This window comes from Panthera leo, chromosome D1, assembly GCF_018350215.1.
Source record: "Panthera leo isolate Ple1 chromosome D1, P.leo_Ple1_pat1.1, whole genome shotgun sequence".
NCBI classification, from domain to species: Eukaryota; Metazoa; Chordata; class Mammalia; order Carnivora; family Felidae; genus Panthera; species Panthera leo.
Genome location: NC_056688.1, coordinates 86,988,671 through 87,009,610, shown reverse-complemented (window position 1 = coordinate 87,009,610; position 20,940 = coordinate 86,988,671). Strand labels below are relative to the sequence as shown.

Below are 20,940 nucleotides of genomic sequence, written 5' to 3'. Positions count from 1 at the left end.
TTTTTTTTTTTAATTTTTTTTATGTTTATTTATTTTTGAGACAGAGAGAGACAGAGCATGAACGGGGGAGGGGCAGAGAGAGAAGGAGACACAGAATCGGAAGCAGGCTCCAGGCTCTGAGCCATCAGCCCAGAGCCTGACGCGGGGCTCGAACTCACGGACCGCGAGATCGTGACCTGAGCTGAAGTCGGACGCTCAACCGACTGAGCCACCCAGGCGCCCCTAAAACCTTTGCTTTTCTATAGCCCTTTGGAGCTCCCCTCTACTTGCCAGATGGGATGCTGCCTGATCCATTAATTGAATAAAAAAGCCAATATGTTTAAAACTTACTTGGTTGAATATTTGTTATTTAACAAACTATTACCACAGCCTTTAAAGCAGTTCTTAAAGTATGGTCCAAGGATCTTTTGAGGTTTCCTCCAAGATGCTTTTCATGATGTCAAAATTGTTTTCATAAAAATATTAAATGCTATATACCTTTTTTACTCTGTTGACATTTGTAAAAATAATGATGGGTAAAAATGCTGGTGCCTTACTTAGTATGAATCAAAGCAGTGGCACCAAATTGCACTAGTAGCCATATACTTTGCCATCTCCCTGACATGCATTTAAAGGGGAAAAAAGCCAGTTTCAAATAAGAATAGTCCTTGAGGAGGAGCACCTGGGTGGCTCAGTCCGTTGAATGTCTGACTTTGGCTCAGGTCATGATCTTGTGGTTTGTGGCTTTGAGCCCTGCATCGGGCTCTGTGCTGACAGCTCAGAGCCTGGAACCTGCTTCGGATTCTGTGTCTCCCTCTCTCTCTGCCCCTCCCCTGTTCACACTCTGTCTCTCTTAAAAATAAATAAACATTAAAAAAATTTTTTTTTTTTTAAAGAATAGTCCTTGGGGAGCCTGGCTGGCTCTGTCGGTGCAGTGTGTGACTCTTGATGTTGGGTCCTGAGTTCAAGCCCCATTGGGTAGACATTACTTAAAAAAATGAAAAAAATAGTTTTTCATGAAGCAGTAAAAATGATTAATTGCATTAAAATTTTTACTCTTGAGTAAATGTCTCAATATTCTGTGTGATAAATTAGAGGTACAAATAAAGCACTTCTGTTTTAAAGTATGATGGTTATCTCCAGGAAGAGCATCCATGCAATTGTTTGAGTTACAAGATGAACTAGACCCTTTTCTCCCCTTGGGACAACCATTTTCACTTGAAAGAGTGATTGCCAGACACACCATGCCTATTCAGACTCAGGTATCTGGCAGACATTCTCTCAAAAATTAATGAAATGAACCTGTCATTCAAAGAAAACAAATGACAGCATTTACTAACAATGACAAAATTTGAGGTTTCATTTTTTTATTTTTTTAAAAGATTTTATTTTTAAGTAATCTCTACACCCCATGTGGAGCTCAAATTCACGACTCAGATTGAGTCGCATACTCCATGACTGAGACAGCCAGGCACTCCCAAAATTTCAGGTTTCAAATGAAAATGAGAATTCTGGAAAACATGTATCTACAACGGTGAGCTTGACAACATCCCCGTACTTAAGGAATTCACTGATGAGATCAGTGGTAATATGAGTGTTACACTGTAAAAATGTATGACCTAAATGTAAGAGCTAAAATCATGAAACTCTTAAAGGCGCCTGGGTGGCTCAGTTGGTTGAATGTCTGATTTCAGCTCAGGTCATGATTTCATGGAGCCCTGCATTGGGTTCTCTGATGTCAGCACAGAGCCCGCTTTGGATCCTCTGTCTCCCTTTCTCTGCCCCTCCCCCACTTACATGCACTCTTTTTTCTCTCAAAAATAAACCTTAGGGGCACCTGGGTGGCTCAGTTAGTTAAGCTTCTGACTTTGGCTCAGGTCATGATTTCGTGGCTTGTAAGTTGGCTTGTGAGTTCCAGCACCGTGTTGGGCTTCATGCTCACAGCTCAGAGCCTGGAGCCTGCTTCAGATTCTGTGTCTCCCTCTCTCTGACCCTCCCTTGCTCACGCTTTGTCTCTCTCAGAAGTAAACAAACTTTAAAAAAATTAAAAAAAAAAACAAACCAACATTAAAAAAAATAAAGTCATGAAACTCTTAGGAAATATAGGGGTAAATCTTCATGACCTTGTATTTGGCAATGGATTCTTAATATGAAACCAGAAGTCTAAGCAATGAAAGAAAAAATAAAGAAATTTGGCTTCGTTAGAACTTCAAACTTTTTTTTGAGAGAGAGAGCATGCAGTGAAGGGGCAGAGGGAGAAAGAATTTTGAGCAGGCTCCAAGCTCAGCGTGGAGCCTGATGCAGGGCCCAATCCCACAAACCTGGGATCATGACCTGAGCTGAAATCAAGAGTTGGATGCTCAACTGACTGGGCCACCCAGGTGCCCCAGAATTTCAAACTTTTGTGCATCAATGGACATTATCAAAAGAATAAGATAAAATATTTTAAATCCTACATCTGGTAAGGGTTTATTATCTAGAATATATAAAGAACTCCTACAACTTCAGAACAAAAGAAGAAATGACCTAATTAAAACTAGGCAACATATCAGAATAGACATTTCTTCAAAGAAGATAAGGAAATGGACAGTAAGCACTTGAAAAGATACTCAACATTAGTTGTTAAGGAACTACAAATCAAAACTTCAGTCATATACCACTTTATACCTACTAGGATAGTTACAATAAAAAATAAAACAAAACAACCCACCAGAAACAAAAAATAACAAGTGTTGGTGAGGATGTGAAAAAACTGGAACCTTACGCATTGCTGGCAGTAAAGTAAAATGGTGCAATCATTGGGGTATTTCAAAGGTTTGGTGGTTCCTCAAAAAGCTAAACATACACTTATCATATGGCCCAGCCAACTCCGCTCCTAGGTATACACCCAAAACAATCAAAAAAAGACACAAACATATTTGTATGCCAATGTTCATTGCATGCACCTTTTACAATAGCCAAAAGGTGGAAATAATCTATGTGTCCATCAAAAGATGAAAAGATAAATGAACATACAATGCATAAATTTACAATGGAATAGCTGGCCGTAAAAAGCAATTAAGTTCATATACATGCTATAACATGGATGAACCTTGAAAACGTTATAAGTGAAATAAGACAGATACACTTATATGAGATATTTAGAGTAGGCAAATTCATGGAAACAGAAACTAGATTAGAGATTACCAACAACTGGGGGAAAGAGAGAATCAGTAGTTATTGCTTAATGGTTACAAAGTTTCTGTTCGGTGTGATGAAAATGTCTTGAAAATAGTTGTGATAGTTGCACAACAGTGTGAATATAATCAATGCTACTGAAATGTACACTTAAAAATGGCTATAATGGCAAATATTATGTTATATATATTTTAGCCCAAGTTTATAAAATGTGGAAAAAAAATGAAATAGAATATGTACCTCAATGAGCTAACAGATATTTTCACACGCAGAATGGATAAAATCATTCATAGATTAAAGATACATTCAAGGGGTAAGAGAAACCAATAAATTTTAATGTAATAAGCATGAGAAGTTGAAGAAGCTACTACTGATCAAGTTTATAAAATAAAAAACTTTTGAGTATCAAATAATAAAAATATCCATAATTGTCTGAAAAGGTCATTAAAAATCTATATAGGGGTGCCTGGGTGGCTTGGTCGGTTAAGCATCCGACTTCGGCTCAGGTCATGATCTCACGGTCCGTGAGTTCGAGCCCCGCGTCGGGCTCTGTGCTGACAGCTCAGAGCCTGGAGCCTGTTTCAGATTCTGTGTTTCCCTCTCTCTCTCTGCCCCTCCCCTGTTCATGCTCTGTCTCTCTCTGTCTCAAAAATAAATAAACGTTAAAAAAAAATTAAAAAAAAATCTATATAAGTCTGGGTTTTCTTTTTATACATTAGCTGAAATAATATATGTAGAAGCAAACATGAAAATGCTACTCTTCTGTTAGTTTAGGAAAATATAGTAGTTAAAAATGTTAATAAGTAATGGGTTTATTTTATTTTATTATTTTTTTACATTTAAAAAAAGTTTTTATTTTTATTTTTTTGAGAGAGAGGGAGAGGGAGACAGAGTGCGAGTGGGGGAGGGGCAGAGAGACAGGGAGACACAGAATCTGAAGCAGGCTCCAGGCTCTGAGCTGTCAGCAGAGTCTGACGCGGGGTTTGAACTCACAACCATGAGATCAAGACCTGAGCCGAGATCAAGAGTCGGGGGCTTAACAGAATGAACCACCGAGGCACCCCTGTAATCTGTTTATTTTATATTTGAGAGAGTGGGAAAGACAGAGCTTGACCGAGGCAGGGACAGAGAGACAGAAACAGGATCTGAAGCAGGCTCTAGGCTCCAAGCTATGAGCTGTCAGTACAGAGCCCGAGGCGGAGCTCGAACTCAAGACACCGCGAGATCATGACCTCAGCCAAAGTCAGATGCTTAACCAACTGAGCCAACCTGAGTGGCCCTTGGTTTACTTTAAATAAATATTTTAAAAATTTGTTTTAGGGGCGCCTGGGTGGCTCAGTCGGTTAAGCGTCCGACTTTGGCTCAGGTCACGATCTCCCAGTTCATGAGTTCGAGCCCCGTGTCGGGCTCTGTGCTGACAGCTCAGAGCTTGGAGCCTGCTTCACATTCTGTGTCTCCCTCTCTCTCTGCCCCTTCCCTGCTCATGCTCTGTCTCTCTCTGTCTCAGAAATAAATAAACATTAAAAAAAATGAAAGAAAATAAAATTCTAAAAAATAAATAAATAAATAAATAAAATAAAATAAAATAAAGTAAAATAAAATAAAATAAAAATTTGTTTTAGGGGCACCCTGGTGGTTCAGTTGGTTAAGCGTCTGACTTTAAGCTCAGGTCATGATCTCGTGGTGTCATGAGTCTGAGCCCCGCCTCAGGCTCTGGTGCTGACAGCTCAGAGCCTGCAGCCTGCTTCAGGTTCTCTATGTGTGTGTGGGTCTCTCTGCCCCTCCCCTGCTCATACTCTGTCTCTCAAAAATAAATAAGCATTAAAAAAATTTTTTTAAATTATCTTAATAGACATTTGGTAAATATCAATACATATAGCCCACAAAAGCACAAGTATTTTGGAATCCTCAATAAATCTGAAGATTATAAAAAACTCTTAAATAATTTTAAAAACCACCAATGTATAAATCTATGTTTATTATCAATATTTGCCTTTTAAGAAATAATCAAAAACAATAAAAACGCTTACCTATTAGTGACACCTAGTGGCAACTCAAGTCACCATTAAAGAAAAACATCTTGAATGTCATTTAAGGAAGCGGTATAATTGCGTGCAAATTCAGAACCTAAACCATTCCATTCTAAACCATAGAAAGGAAAGCAAACTACAAAAATTACAAGTATTGCCTTCCATACACACTCAAAGCACTGAATATCTTTTTTTTAATCTTTAAAAGAATTAAAAAATTTTTTTCCATTTTAATTTTTGGGTGTGGGGAGGTGGGGGGTAGAGAGAGAGGGAGACAGAAAATCCCAAGCAGGCTCTGTGCTGTTAGTGCACAGCCTGACACGGGGCTCAAACCCACAAACCATGAGATCATGACCTGAGCCAAAATCAAGACTAAACACACAGGTGGCCCAAAGCACTGCATTTCTTTATAAATTCTGATGTGCAAACTTCATGAGTAGCTTTTATCTTTTTATTTTTATTTAATTTGAGAGAGAGAGAGAGAGAGAGAGAGAGAGAACGAGAACATGACCTGGGGAAAGGGGCAGGGGGAGAGAGAATCTCTAATAGGCTCCCAAAATGGGGCTTGACCCTGAGATCATGATGTGAGGCAAAATCAAGAGTCAGACGCTCAACTACTAACCAACCGAGCCACCCAGATGCCCCACCATTCTCTTTCTGTTCAAATAAGCTTTAAGATAAGCTCCCAAGCAATGAGCTTGTAATGTCAGAATCCAACCTGGTCATCAACCTCAACAGCACCCCAACACATAATTCACCATTTACATTCAACCTGAATTTCTCATGTGTCCCCCTCTTCCATCCCTACTGCCCCAACTTCAGACTTTCAATTTATACCTGAACTATGAGGTCTTGTAATACAAATTCCAATTTTAACATGTTGCTCCCTACTCAAATCCTTCCAGGGACTCTCCTTTGCTTACAGGATCCCAGGCTTTTTAGCTTTAGCTTGGCATATCCGGCCTTCTATCATCCTTTCAACTTTTTCTGCCTACCTCCAACTTTATGCTCTAGAAGGGTCACCAACTTTTTTCTGTAAAGGGCCAAGTGGTAAATATTTGAGGCTGTAATGGTCACATATTCTTTGTAGCAATGACTCAAATCTGCCACTGTGGTAGAAAACCAACTATATGAAAATATGTAAATTAATCCGCATTCCAATTAAAACTTTATTTACAAGAATAGGCTGCAGGTCAGATTTGACCCACTGGCCAGTTTGCCAACTTTTGCTCTAGAATGAACTGCTTGGTATTTCTTACTTATATTCACAACAATTTGATGGCTAATGGAATGTGCACTAGTATATTCTTGTGTTTTACAACTATCTCAGTTTAGTTTCTAATAAATCAATGTACTTGTATCTGTATCTAGCCAATGAAAATGCTCTTTGGTGTCTTTTAACAAGTTTAAGAGTATAAAAGGGTTTGAAGGTCAAAAAGTCTGATCTATTTCAACCTTTTCATTTTATAAAAGAGAAAAAATTAAGGCACAGAGAGGTCACCTAGATACTGCTTGGCTAGTGGCAGACATACGGCAGTATACATTATATTATATAATTAACAAATATATTCCATATATTCCATATACTTATATTCCATATAAGTATACATTATTATATACATTATTACACCCTATTAACTATAGTTTCAGAGTTGCTGCCTCCTAGGCTCATTTTACTCTTTTCTTCCAGCATAAACATAGACTCTGAAGCTTAGAACTACAGAGATTACAGGATTCAGCATAAATGATCTGATCTAATCCCCATCCTACCCAAAGAGGCGAGATAACTGGCATGACTATGGCAGCAGTCTTCTTTCAGTTCACTGTTCTTTTCTACTTTATAAGGCTGCATGTATGGGCAAAGTGTACTTCAATTAGTGTTCAAGGAATGAGAATTTATGTATGTATATATGTGTTTATTTTTTAATGTATTTTTATAAAAGCCTAGGCAGAACTTAGGTAGGTAAATCCCCTGAGAAATAAAACAATTTTGAATTGTGAATATCATTGGTTCTCTCTGTTCATGTAGATAATCTAAAGTTACCAAGGTATTCACTTCATAGAGAACTTACCCTCATCATCACTACTAGTAGAATGGATCTCAGGACTGGAGTCAGATTGGGATGATGAAAACTCTTCTTTCCATTTCTTCCGCTTCTTTGGTGGTGGCTCAGCCTTTACTTTCAGCTGTTTAACTTTGGGTTTCACTGAAGGGGCTTTTGTAGTTGTAGTTTTTGGTGTCGGAGGATCAGAAGTTTTACTGCTACTACTTGGTTTAGCCTGAACAGTTCTGCAATGTTACAAACAAACTTCATTAACACACTGCAATCTTGTCAGATTAAAATAAATTAGACCAAAAATGAATAACACTAGTGAAAAAAAGTATAATTACCTCACCAACATCTCCAAAATAAAGCCCAAGTCCCATACATCTCCAATGATGATTCCCACCCTCCTCCCGACAAATTCTCGAAATACCCTCTAACCACTGACATTCAGTATTCAGTTATTAAGGGACTATTAATTTAATCCCTATTTCTCTCTCTTCACTCCTTCTCTCCCTTTATGAACTAATTTTCCTGAGGATGAAGCTGAACAACAGGTGATCAAAGGGCTTTGGGAAGTAATGCATGATAAACCACCAATAGCCATATGTAGTAACTCTGACCATCTGAAACTCTCAGATTCTTGTGGTAGCAAGTTTTGGTGTGGAGACCAACTACATCTGTCCTAGAGCCCTTCAAGATTTGCTGTGTTAGTTCTGGAGATTTGAGTGGATAAAATTCCATCATAAAAATAAGGTGTACTGCTTTTAATAAGTTGGAATCTTAATCAAACTAGACCTTACCAGCACTAGATTGAGAATATCTAGGGTCATACCCCCTTTTCCCATACAGATCACAGGAATGTGGCTAGGTCAGTTGTCTTCCAGATCCATGTTCCAGACAACCCAGATCACATTAATATATGATAATTCTATTGTACACTTGCCTGGTAATGTATAGGTTTTAGAGTTTTTTTCTCAAAATTTATTTCATTTTAAATTTGACACTCCATTTTAATTTTCATTTTATGGATAAAAAAGAGGGCTTCAAAAAGGTTGTGTTACTCTAGGTCATAAAAAGCTGGATTCAAACCTCCTGACTCTAAATCTATTTTCCCTCCATTACATTAGGGTGACACCAAAAGGTTTCTGGGAAAGAAGAGTACCTATCCCACCATAGATGGTCATGAGCTTTACGGCTCCGGTCTCATTACTTCAAAAAGAATCACTTATTGGGGCGCCTGGGTTGCTCAGTTGGTTAAGCGTCCGACTTCAGCTCAGGTCATGATCTCACAGTCTTCAGTTCGAGCTCCACGTCGGGCTCTGTGCTGACAGCTCAGAGCCTGGAACCTGCCTTGGATTCTGTGTCTCCCTCTCTCTCTGCCCCTCCCCTGCTTATGCTCTTTTTCTGTCTCAACAATAAATTAAAATATTTTTTTAAAAAAAGAATCACTTATTATAGCAGACACTGAATTTTTAGACTTGTATATAATGAAAAAAATGTTAGGCTCTTTAACTGATGTGATTCTTTGTATAAGACATTGTGGGTGTGGGCAGATGACTGGATGGCTCAGTTGGTTCAATGTCTGACTTTTGATTTTGGCTTGGGTTGTGATCCCAGGGTCATGGGATCCACACTGAGTTCGGAGCCTACCAAAGATTCTCTCTCTCTCTCTCTCTCTCTCTCTCTCTCTGTCTCTCTCTGTTTCTCTCTCTCCCTCTGCTTCTCTCCCCCACTTGTGCTCTCTCTCTCTCAAAAGTTAAAAACAAATTAAAAATTAAAAACAAAAATTAAAAAAAACCATTGCTGGAGCACCTGACTGGTTTGGTCAAAAGAGCATGTGACTTGGGGTCACATACTTGGGGTTCTGGGTTCAAGCCCACGCTGGGTGTAGAGACTACTAAAATAAAATTAACTTAAAATAAGAGACATTGCCAAAAATAAGCCTTTCATATATATATTACATATGAAAATAAATACCTGATAGTTTGTGAAGGCTTACTTCTTGGCTTTTTGGAACACACTCTGACATATTCCTTTTTGTTTGTGTTTTCAATGAACTTCACGTATATCTTTTTGTATTTACTCTTTGCATCTCCAAAATATCCAAGGTACTAAGGAAAGAAACACTATGAATTACATACTTATACATTCTGTACATAAAATATTTGTTGGCTTGACTATTACATTAGCATCCTTTAAGTTTTTCAAAATGCATCTCTGGCCAAGCTACTTTTCACCCTCAATAAAAATGATCTCAGTCTCATTCTTGACTGTAAGCCCTTACATAGAAGCTTACATTTGGCTAATCATTTGGCTAATCATCAGATGCTTACTTACTCAATGCTGTTAAATAACTACATAAGTATAAAAGAATCACTTTTGTAAGTCTTCTGATAAATTGGGATGTTTGATTGGCAGAATAATCAATATAGTAGCAGCCCCTGATTCCGTATGAACTTTTTATAGACTAATAACTAATTCATTTTTTTAAAAAAGGTTTATATATATATATATATATATATATATATATATTAGTATAAAGTGATTTAATTTTTAAAAACTGGTATTTACATACTGATTCTGTTTTATAATCAGACTATCAGAGTATTATATTATCAAATTTTATATCAGAAATGCTTAATATAAAATACATTTAATTTAGGGGTGCCTAGGGACGCCTGGGTGGCTCAACTGGTTAAGTGTTTGACTTTAGCTCAGGTCATCATCTCATGGTTCGTGGGTTTGAGCCCCGTGTCGCACTCTGTGCTGATGGTGCAGAGCCTGGAGCCTACCTCAGATTCTGTGCCTCTCGCTCTCTCTGTCCCTACCCCACTTGTACTCTGTCTCCCTCTCTCTCTTTCTCTCTCAAAAATAAATAAACATTAAAAAAAAATTAGGGGCATCTTGATGGCTCAGTTGGTTAAGCATCTGACTTTGGCTCAGGTCATGATCTCACAGCTCCTGAGTTGGAGCCCCGTGTCGGGCTTTGCGCTGACAGCTCAGAGGCTGGAGCCTGCTTGGATCCTGTGTCTCTGACTCTCCCTGCCCCTCCCCTGCTCTTGATCTCTCTTTATCTCTCTCTCTCTCTCAAAAATAAATATTTAAAAAAATAATAAAAATACATTTAAATTTAAGTCATCCTTTATTTTTCCCAGGATAACTGTTTTGTCAAAAAAACAGGAAGGCTAATATAACCAAGCATTTTACTTACACTATTTGTAGCAGCAAATTCTCTTTGTCCATCTCGAATTTCAGGAACAAACTTCTGTAATAAAGCTTTTTGTACTTTCCAAATAGCTGGGGGTTCTTTTCCTGTTTTTAAAGCCTCCTGTAATATGTGGAATCAGTTACATTTTTAAAAACTGGCAACATATTCTAGATTTATAGAATCTTAGAACTAAAAGAAAAATGAATGACCTATATAGCTATTATTTTTAACCTAGCTGAATTTTTGCAATAATTTTTATAAGGTGGCTATTCAATCTCTGCTAAAATTCTTCCAGAAACAGGGAGGACACCAACATGTACAGTAGCTCATTACCCTTTTGTGTAACTACTGGAAAGTTTTCCCCTAATGATATTTTGATACATTATTTGTGCAGTTTTACAAGAGTATGTACATATTCAAAAAGACCAGAAACAAATATGCTAAAATATTAACAGTAGTTAATTGTGAATGGAAGGCATATAGACAATTCGAATGTTATATTATATTCCTCATTATACTTTTTAATGCCATTCCTCTCCACCCCAATTCAAAAATAAAATCAAAAGCAAGGAAACAAAAACCCAAAAAATATATTATTTTAAGCACAGCTAAAATTGCCTGGTATGAAATTTACCATTCTACCTATGGTTCTATAATTTGAAATTATGAAAATAAGTGAATTCTGTGTTTATTTTATATTCCTATTACTTTCTTTAAACTCTTAAATAAAAAAAATAACCATTTTCTCCAACCCCTTAACAATACAATTGAGTTGGGAGCCTTCAAAAACATTAACATTTCAAAACTGCTCTCATTACTAGCACCTAAATGCAGCATACTGACTAGTCAGAAATATGCAAAACTCAGAAAAAGTCAAAATAATTTTAAACTGCTTTTTCAAAATATCTGACATCTGCTAGTTTGATTTTATTATCTAGCAATTACAACAGAATAACTATAAAAATATAACTTTTTGCAGTTCAAGCCAGAGGCATACTATTAGTCATTATGAAGGCTTAGTATAGGACATGCCCACTAAACTATGACCTTTACACCTGTGAACATTTAAATCACCTTAAAAGTCTCTATGTCTTCTATCTTTACCACAAATTCATCACGCTCTCTGTATTGGCCTTCTCCTCCACTTTCTGTGTTCTCCTCATCTGTAAAACCTTCTATGGCAACAGTGTCCTGTCCTTTTGCAAACTGGTCTGAAGGAAGCCCATCAAGTTCGCAGGGCTTTGGGGGTTCTGTAGAGTTTATATTTTCCAGGATATTTATTGCAGATGAAGTAGAGCAGGGAGGTTCTTGTTTAACTGCACCCACAGTGGTAGAGGTAGCAGTACCAGTAGTATTGGCAGTTGGGCTAGTAGTTGCCACCCGTAGGGCTTCTGAAACTAGATCAAGCAAATGCAAATCAGTAATACAAACAAATATTTACTTGTTTGGAGTAAAATCTGAACAGTGTAAAAAGAAAGACTTGATTATTTTTACCATCAATTGTTTGAAACAATGAACACTATAGTAAGAAATTAAAATATGGCTGTAAATTTCCAAGAAACAAAGTGATAGAATTACATCTGGATGACAATCAGACTGAGGGCCTCCATCAACCTACTCTTACCCCTGAGTCCATTAAGTAGCACAAAGCTATTTTAAGAACAGAAGGGTGCCTGGGTGGCTCAGTCGGTTAAGGGTCCGACTTTGGCTCAGGTCATGATCTTGTAGTTTGTGGGTTCAAGCCCTGCACTGGGCTCTGCGCTGACAGCTCAGAGCCTGGAGCATGCCTTGGATTCTGTGTTGCCCGCTATCTGCCCCTCCCCTGTTCATTCTCTGTCTTTCTCTCTCTAAAATAAATAAACATTAAAAAATTTTTTAGAAGAACAGAGACACAAAAGGGATGCAAGATAAGAAGGATCAGCTGACCAAAGCTGTGAAGAATTCCTAGAAGAAGAAAAGCAAATTGGATGTGGGAAGGGAAAACAACACCCCAAAATACTTTGAAAAAGCTCTAAGAACTACAGAAATAAAAAGGATTATAAAATAATAACATGAAAAATTGTATGCTAACAAATAAGACGAAATTCCTAGAAAAATGAAAACTAAAAAGGACTCGAGAAGAAATACAATATATGAACAGACCAACAAGTAGGGAGAATAAAAAAATGTTAAAAAGCATCCCACAAAGATAAGCACAGGCCCAAATGGGTTCACAAATAGATTCTACCAATTTTAAGTTAAGTAAGAATTAATATCAATTCATCATAAGCCAAAAAAATAGAAGGAAACACTTCCCGCTTCATTCTATAGAGCCAGTATTATTCCAATACCTAAACCAGACAAAACATCACACACAAAAAACCATAGGATCAGCATCCCTCATGAATATATACACAAAAATCTTCAACATATGAGGAAATCAACCAACATATAAAAAGAATTATACATCATGACCAAATGGGTTTTAACATCTAAAGATCAATCAGTCATCATATTAACATAACAAAGGACAAAACCAAAGGATCATCTCATTAGATGCAGAAAAAGCATTTGACAAAATTCAGCAACATGAATTTAAACACTTTTGTGATAAAAATACTCAACAAGCTGAACATAGGAGGGAACTTCAACCTGATAAAGGGCATCTACAAAAACCCAAAAGCTGACATCAGACTTAATGGTAAAAAACTAGATAGATGCTTTCCCCCAAGAAAGATGTCTGAAGAAATAAATAATCTCTATTTGCAGATGACATGATCTTGTATATAGAAAATCCAAAGGAGGGGCGCCTGGGTGGCGCAGTCGGTTAAGCATCCGACTTCAGCCAGGTCACGATCTCGCGGTCCGTGAGTTCGAGCCCCGCGTCAGGCTCTGGGCTGATGGCTCGGAGCCTGGAGCCTGTTTCCGATTCTGTGTCTCCCTCTCTCTGTGACCCTCCCCCGTTCATGCTCTGTCTCTCTCTGTCTCAAAAATAAATAAACGTTTAAAAAAAAAAAAAAATTAAAAAAAAAAAAAAAAAAAAAAAGAAAATCCAAAGGAATCTCCTAAAAAAACTATTTGAGTTAATAAGTTCAGCAAGTTTTCAGAGTATAAAATCAATATATAAAAATCAATAGTATTTTTTTAAAGTAAGCTCTACACCCAACGTGGGCCATGAACTCACAACCTCAAGATCAAGAGTCACATACTGTACCAACTGAGCCAGCCAGGCGGCCCCAAATGTATTTCTATATACTCGCAACGAACTATCCAAAAATGAATTCAGGGGGGTGCCAGGGTGGCACAGTTGGTTAAGTGTCCCACTCTTGATTTTGGCTCAAGTCATGACCTCACGGTTTGTGAGATGGAGCTCTGTATGGGGCTCTGAGCTGACAGCATGGAGCCTGCTTGGGATTCTCTCTCGCTCTCTTTCTCTCTGCCTTCCCACTGTTCACATGAGCACACTCTTTCTCTCAAAATAAATAAATAAATAAACGTTAAAAAAAAAGAATTCAGGAATACAATTCCATTTATAATAGCATCAAAAAAATATATTTGGGAATAAATTTCAGAAAAATATAAAGCTTCCCTTCTGAAAACTATACACATTGTTCAGAGAGTTCTAGTGTTCAAAAGTCTACTATTATCCAGGAGGAGAGAAAGATATTAACAGATTTTGAGAAGCAGAAAATACATACTGTAATTCCTACTATAACCAGGAAAAGAACAGAAATATTTCATCAAAATAATGAGGGGTTGGGAATACAGGAATGAGACGAGACTGACCACGTATCAATGATTATTAAAGCTAAGTGATAGGGGTACCTATCACTGGGTGGCTCAGTTGGTTAAGTGTCCGACTTTGGCTCAGGTCATGATCTCACTGTTTGTGAGTTCAAGCCCCCCACTGGACTCGTTGCTGTCAGCACAGAGCCCACTTCTGATCATCTATACCCCCCTCTCTCTGCCCCTCCCTTGCACATGTGCATACACACTCCCTCAAAAAAATAAACACTGAAAAAAATTAAAAAAAAAACCTGAGTGATACATACATTGGTTTAATTATATCAATCTTTGTTTATATTTGAAAATGTCCATGGGCACCTGATTGGCTCAGTGGGTTGAGCATCTGACTCTTGATTTTGGCTCAGGTCATGATCTCATGGTTGATGGGATTGAGCCCCACTTCGGGATCTGCACTGACAGCATGGAGCCTCCTTGGGATCCTCTCTCTCCCTTTCTCTCTCTCTGCCCCTCTCCTACTCGTGCATACACATGTGCTCTCTCTCAAAATAAATAAATTTTAGGGGTGTCTGGGTGTCTCAGTTAGTTAAGTGTCCGACTCTTGATTTCGGTTCAGGTCATGATCTCACAGTTCACGAGATTAAGCCCTACATCGGGCTCTGCAACGACAGTGCAGAGCTTGCTTGGGATCCTCTCTCTCTCCCCTCTCTGTCTGCCACTCCCCCCCACCCTGCCCGTGTGCTCTCTCTCCCTCTTTCTCAAAATAAACATATAAAAAAATAAACAAAAAAAGAAAATGTCCAGAGTAAAAAACTAAGCAAATATTTCTTTTAAAAGAATGTATAACTGGGGCACCTGGGTGGCTCAGTCAGTTAAGTGGCCGAATTCAGCTCAGGTCATGACCTTGAGTTTCATGAGTTCAAGCCCCAAGTTGGGCTCTGTGCTGACAGGTCTGAGCCTGGAGCCTGCTTCAGAGTCTGTGTCTCCCTTTGCTCCACCCCTGCTCACACTTTGTGTGTGTCTCTCTCTCAAAAAATAAATATTAAAAAAAATTTTTTTATTTCTCTTTTATTTTTATTTCCCAGTGTATAATTATTTTTATTTTATCAATGGAGCTTTTGCATCCAGACTTTTTAAATTCTCATGTCATCAAATACATTTTCCTTTTCACTGTGAGTTTTTTTTCCTTTTAATTTTTATTTAATTTTTAAAAAAATTTACATCTAAGTTAGCATATAGTGCAACAGTGACTTCAGGAGTAGATTCCTTAATGCCCCTTACCCATTTAGCCCATCCCCCCTCCCACAACCCCTCCAGTAACCCTCTGTTTGTTCTCCATATTTAAGAGTCTCTTATGTTTTTGTCCCCCTCCCTGTTTTTGTATAATTTTTGCTTCCCTTCCATTATGTTCATCTGTTTTGTATCTTACAGTACTCATACAAATGAAGTCATATGATATTTGTCTTTCTCTGACTAATTTCGCTTAGCATAGTACCCTCTAGTTCCATCCACATAGTTGCGAATGACAAGATTTCATTCTTTTTGATTGCTGAGTAATTAAAAAAATTTTTTTAATAAAAATAAAAGAATGTATTAACTTTCAAATTAGTAAAGGGAAACATCTATATATAAATACTCTACGATGCTATTTTTATGAAGCTTTAAAACAAACCAAAGCTAAGAAGAGTGTTCAGGTGTAGTATAGTACAATATACATAAAAGGGATTAAGAGGTACATACTTCCAGTTATAAAGTAAGTAATGGAGATGAAAATAACAGAAGGAATACAGTCAATAATACTGTATTAATGTTGTATGGTGACAGATTGAGAAATGTATGAAATTGTTGAATCAATAAGCTATGCATTGGAAACTAATATAACATTGTATGTCAAATAAACTTAAAAAAACAAAGGTATAGTATTTAGGGATGCATACACAGGTGATAAAATTACAAAAGAAAAGCAAGGAAGTGATTACCACCCCCAACTAAGATAGTGGTTAGTTCTAGAGGTTATGAGTTGAGTTTAATGTATAATATTCAATTTGGGGGCACCTGGTTGAGCGTCTGACTTTGGCTCAGGTCATGATCTCACAGTTTGTGGGTTCGAGCCCTGCATCAGGTCCTGTGCTGACAGATTGGAGCCTGAAGCCTGCTTCAGATTCTGTGTCTCCCTCTCTCTCTGCCCCTCCCCAACTTGCACTCCGTCTCTGTCTCTCTCTCAAAATACTAATCATTAAAAAAATTAATATAATATTCAAATTTTGTACTTTCTTGTTCTCTAATGAGTAGCATTTAACACCATTAAATTTTATTCTTTGCTCCACACTTTTGGCACATCTCATTGGTTTTTAAATGTAATGCTCCACTGTCCTTTCTAAGTAGTTAATCATTTCAGTTTTGGTTTCTTTTGAAAGCCATGAGTTATTTAGGAGAAGTTATTTAGAAGTTTTAAAAATAAACTTTTTATTTCTTTGTCCTTTTCTTTTTTTCCTTTCAACTATTATTTATAAAATTATTGCATTATAGTCAGGGAATATGGCTTAAGTAATGTCTGCATTTTCAAATTTATAGAAATTGTATGTGTGTTATCTTACATGTCTTATATTTATTTCCATATGTGAGTTATATTTCACAAGAGAAAATATTTTGAAAGAAAACAGATATGGGAAAATATACCAAAACAGTAACAATAAAATTAGTATGGCAATATTAAAAACAGAAATGAGAAATTAAAAGAGAAAAAGATTTTATGAAAAGGAAATTTAACTTAGTACAATTTTATGTACCCGATCACATGGGTTTGAAACATATCAAGTAAACAGTATTAGAGAAACAATCAAACATAGTTGGAAACTTTAACACACCTTTTTCAGGAATCAACAGATCAAGCAATCTAAAAACAAATAAGGATAGGAAGGATTTAAAAAACTGTTTATTATTCAGAATTTCAAACATACATAAAAGTAGAAAATACAAACCCTCAAATACCATAACCCAGTTATAGTAACTACTACGAACATTTTGGTATACTTCTTTCATATTTCCATCACCCATTTTATATTTGCTGGGATAGTTCAAGGCAAATTCTAGACCTGTCATTTAGGTCCAACAAACATAAATTTTCTTATATAACCTAATGTCATGTATTACATTAAACAAAAAAAAGAGATATAAAGGATTTGAACGGCATTACCAAATATAATCTATAGCACATAGTATTCATGAATTATTTATAAAAAATGATCATTTACCAAGCCACTAGCAAACTTTTCATAAATATCCAAAAGCAGGCATTATTGAAGCACTCCTTTGACCAAAATACAGTAGGGCCATAAATTAGTAATAAATGAGTACCAACAACAAAAATAGAAACCTATTAGGAAATAGGCAAAAACACACAATTCTTAATAACTCTTAGGTTAAAAAGGAAATTAAAACTGAAATGACAAAGCATTTAGAAAGGAGTGAGAGCATTACAAATTGAAACCAAAGGCATAGATAGAGCCGGAGTGTGTTGCAATGAAGAAACCTTACACTTTAATGCCATTCATTAAAAAGCAAGGATATACATATAAAAATAAACTATTAAACTCAAGAAGCCAGAGAGAGAATATTAAATTGAACCCAGGGAAGATAGAGAAATAGAACTGAGTAAAGAAAAAGTGAGTAAGAAAATGAAAGCAGGAATAAATAAAAAGTACACTGGTTCATTGAAAAGAACTATTAAATAGGTAAACTTCACAGAATGATAAGGAAAAAGATTCAAACACATTTGGAGCAAGAAAGAGAACATATGTATAGAAACAGAGGGGATTAAATGCTATGTGCAACTTCATAACAGATTAAAAAAATCTAAATGAAAGGGATGATTTTACTAGAAAATACCATACCTTTAAAAAAATTGATCTTGATAGATTAAACTACCTCAGGAAAAAAACTGGAAAGTCCCAGATATATTCTAAGAAAGTTCTACCAAACCCCTATTATATGTGGTAGGTAAATTTTTTCAAAGCTTAGACAAATATAAAAACTCTCCCAATTCGGAGCGCCTGGGTGGCTCAGTCGGTCGAGCGTCCGACTTCGGCTCAGGTCATGATCTCACAATCTGTGGGTTCGAGCCCCACGTTGGGCTCTGTGCTGATAGCTCAGGGCCTGGAGCCTGTTTCAGATTCTGTGTCTCCCTCTTTCTCTGACCCTCCCCTGTTCATGCTCTCTCTCTGTCTCAAAAATAAATAAACGTTAAAAAAATTAAAAAAAAAAACTCTCCCAATTCAATGTATAAGACCAGCATATTCCTGACTATAAAAGTGAATATTAAGACAAAAAACGAAAACACAAAACCAAAAATATAGCAATAAAAAGATTAAGGCAAAAAACACTATAAGCATAGGGGCGCCTGGGTGGCTTAGTCAATTAAGCATCCAACTTCAGCTCAGGTTATGATCTCACAGTTTGTGAGTTTCATGTCACAGTTTGAGGCCCTCGTTGGGCTCTATGCTGACATCGCAGAGCCTGGAACCTGCTTGGAGTTCTGTGTCTCCCTCTTTCTGCCTCTCCCTGCTCATGCTCTGTCTCTCTCTCTCTCAAAAATAAAATAAATATTAAAAAAAAAAAACTTAAAAAAAACACTATAAGCGTTAATCTCACTTATGAATCTAAGTGTAAAAATCCTAAATAAAACACTAGCAACTTAAATCTTGCAATGGATTAAAATAATTCAGCATGACCAAGCAGAGTTTATGGTAGAATTTTCTTAAAAAGGTTCAACATTAAGAAATCAAATAAAAGGGGCACCTCAGTCGGTTGGGTGTCTGACTTCAGCTCAGGTCATGATCTCACCACTCGTGAGTTTGAGCCCTGCTTGAACTCTGTGCTGGACAGCTCAGAGCCTGGAGCCTGCTTCTAATTCTGTGTCTCCCTCTCTCTCTCTCTCTCTCTCTGCCCCCTCTCCCACTCACACTCTGTCTCTTTCTCTCAAAAATAAATAAATGTTAAAAAAAAAAAAAAAAGAAATGAAACAATATTTTTTTAAGGGGTGCCTGAGTGGCTTGCTCAGTTGGTTGAGTGTCCAACTTTTAACTTCAGCTCAGGTCATGATTGATCCCAAGGTCATGAGATTGAGCCCCATTTGGGCTCCACACTGAGCATGCATGGTGCCTGCTCGGGATTCTCTCTCTCCCTCTCTTTCTGCTCCTCTCTCACTCACTCTTTCTCTCTCTCCCAAAATAAAAAAACACTAAAAAAAAAAAATAATTACATTAAAATGAATGGAAATATGTAAATTCTCAGCAGAGAAACAGAAACTAGAAAAAAGAACCCAAAACAAATTTTATAATTTAAAAAATATCTGAAATAAAAAATTCACTGGATGGGATCGGTAACAGAATTGAGAAGGCTGAAAAATCAATGAACTGTAAGATAGGCCAATAGAAATTATACAATGTTTAGAACAGAGAGGAAAAGAAGATTGAAAAAAATGAACAGAATGTCAGGAACAATATCAAAAGGTTTTACATTTGTGTCACTGAAGTGTCACTGGAGTCCTGTAAGGAGAGAAAAAGATTGGTACAGAAAAAGTAATGTCCCCAAACTCTCAAATTTGGTAAAAGACATACGTTTTGCAGATTTAAGAAGCTCAGTGAACTCCAAACAGGATAAACCCTACCCAGATAAACAATCACATTGCTGAAAACCAAAGAAAAAGAAAAAGTAATCTTTGGGCTAATGGGAAGCAAATGATACCAGAGGGTAACTTGGAACATCAGGAATAAAGGAACCGCAACAGAAATTATAAATATCTGAGTAAATATAATAGGCTCTCTTCCTCCTCTTAAGTTATTTAAAACGTATTTGACTATTGAAAGCAAACCCCTATTAGAGTTTTCAATATATGTAGATAGATGTAATATATATGCCAAATATGTATAACATAAGGGCAAGGGTAAAGGGACCTGTATGGTCGTTAGACTTTGACATTTTACTTGAAATCATAAAAATATTGTTTTAAAATGTTTATTTATTTATTTTGAGAGAGAGAGAGTGCAAGTTGGGGAGGGGCAGAGAGGAGAGAGAATCCCAAGCAGGCTCTGCGCTGTTAGGGCAAGGCCCAACGTGGGGCTTGAACCCACCAACTATGAGACCATGACCTGAGCTGAAATCAAGAGTCTGATACTCGACCAACTGAGCCATCCAGGTGTGCCAGAATCATAAAAATATTAATTCTATGTGGATGGTAATCACTAGGTCAAACACTAGAAGCATAGTACAAAAAGATACAGACAGAAAAAGCAGAGATAAATTTAAAAATGAAATACTAAAGTTGAAATATTGTTTTTATAAATTTTTTAATGTTTATTTTTTGAGAGAGAAAGAACTGAAAAAATAATATATAAATAAAAAATAAATAATTAAAGTTTGTGGGACATAGCTAAAGCAGGGCTTAGAGAGAGGTCTGTAACATTAAATGCATATAGCAGAAAAGAAGAGGGGTCTTAACAATTTAGGCTTCTACCAAAAGAAACTAGAAAAATAGGGTATAATAAACCTAAATCAAGCAGGAAAAAGGAAATGACGAGAAGAGCAAAAATCAGTGAAACTGCCAACAAAGGAGAAAAAGAATCAATAAAATTAATAAACTTCTATTCAGACCATGACAAAAAGAGAGAAGACACAAATTACTAACATGAGGAAATACTACCAACGACTCTATGCTGATAAATTTGACATCTCAATTAAAACGGAATGATCCCTTCAAAGATACAAACTACCAAAG

At 36.8% G+C, this 20,940-nt stretch overlaps 1 protein-coding gene across 5 annotated transcripts in view; it reads right to left on the bottom strand.

The window, feature by feature from the left end:
* QSER1 (glutamine and serine rich 1) overlaps positions 1-20,940 on the bottom strand; it is an 80,575-nt gene that overhangs the window by 12,841 nt on the left and 46,794 nt on the right. For all 5 annotated transcript variants that reach the window (XM_042904597.1, XM_042904600.1, XM_042904601.1 and 2 more), the window contains exons 6-9: positions 11,517-11,839; positions 10,446-10,562; positions 9,212-9,345; positions 7,259-7,476 (exon numbers count right to left, since the gene is read on the bottom strand). In XM_042904597.1, the coding sequence (XP_042760531.1) occupies positions 7,259-7,476; positions 9,212-9,345; positions 10,446-10,562; positions 11,517-11,839 (792 nt within the window). The remainder of the gene's footprint in view (positions 1-7,258; positions 7,477-9,211; positions 9,346-10,445; positions 10,563-11,516; positions 11,840-20,940) is intronic.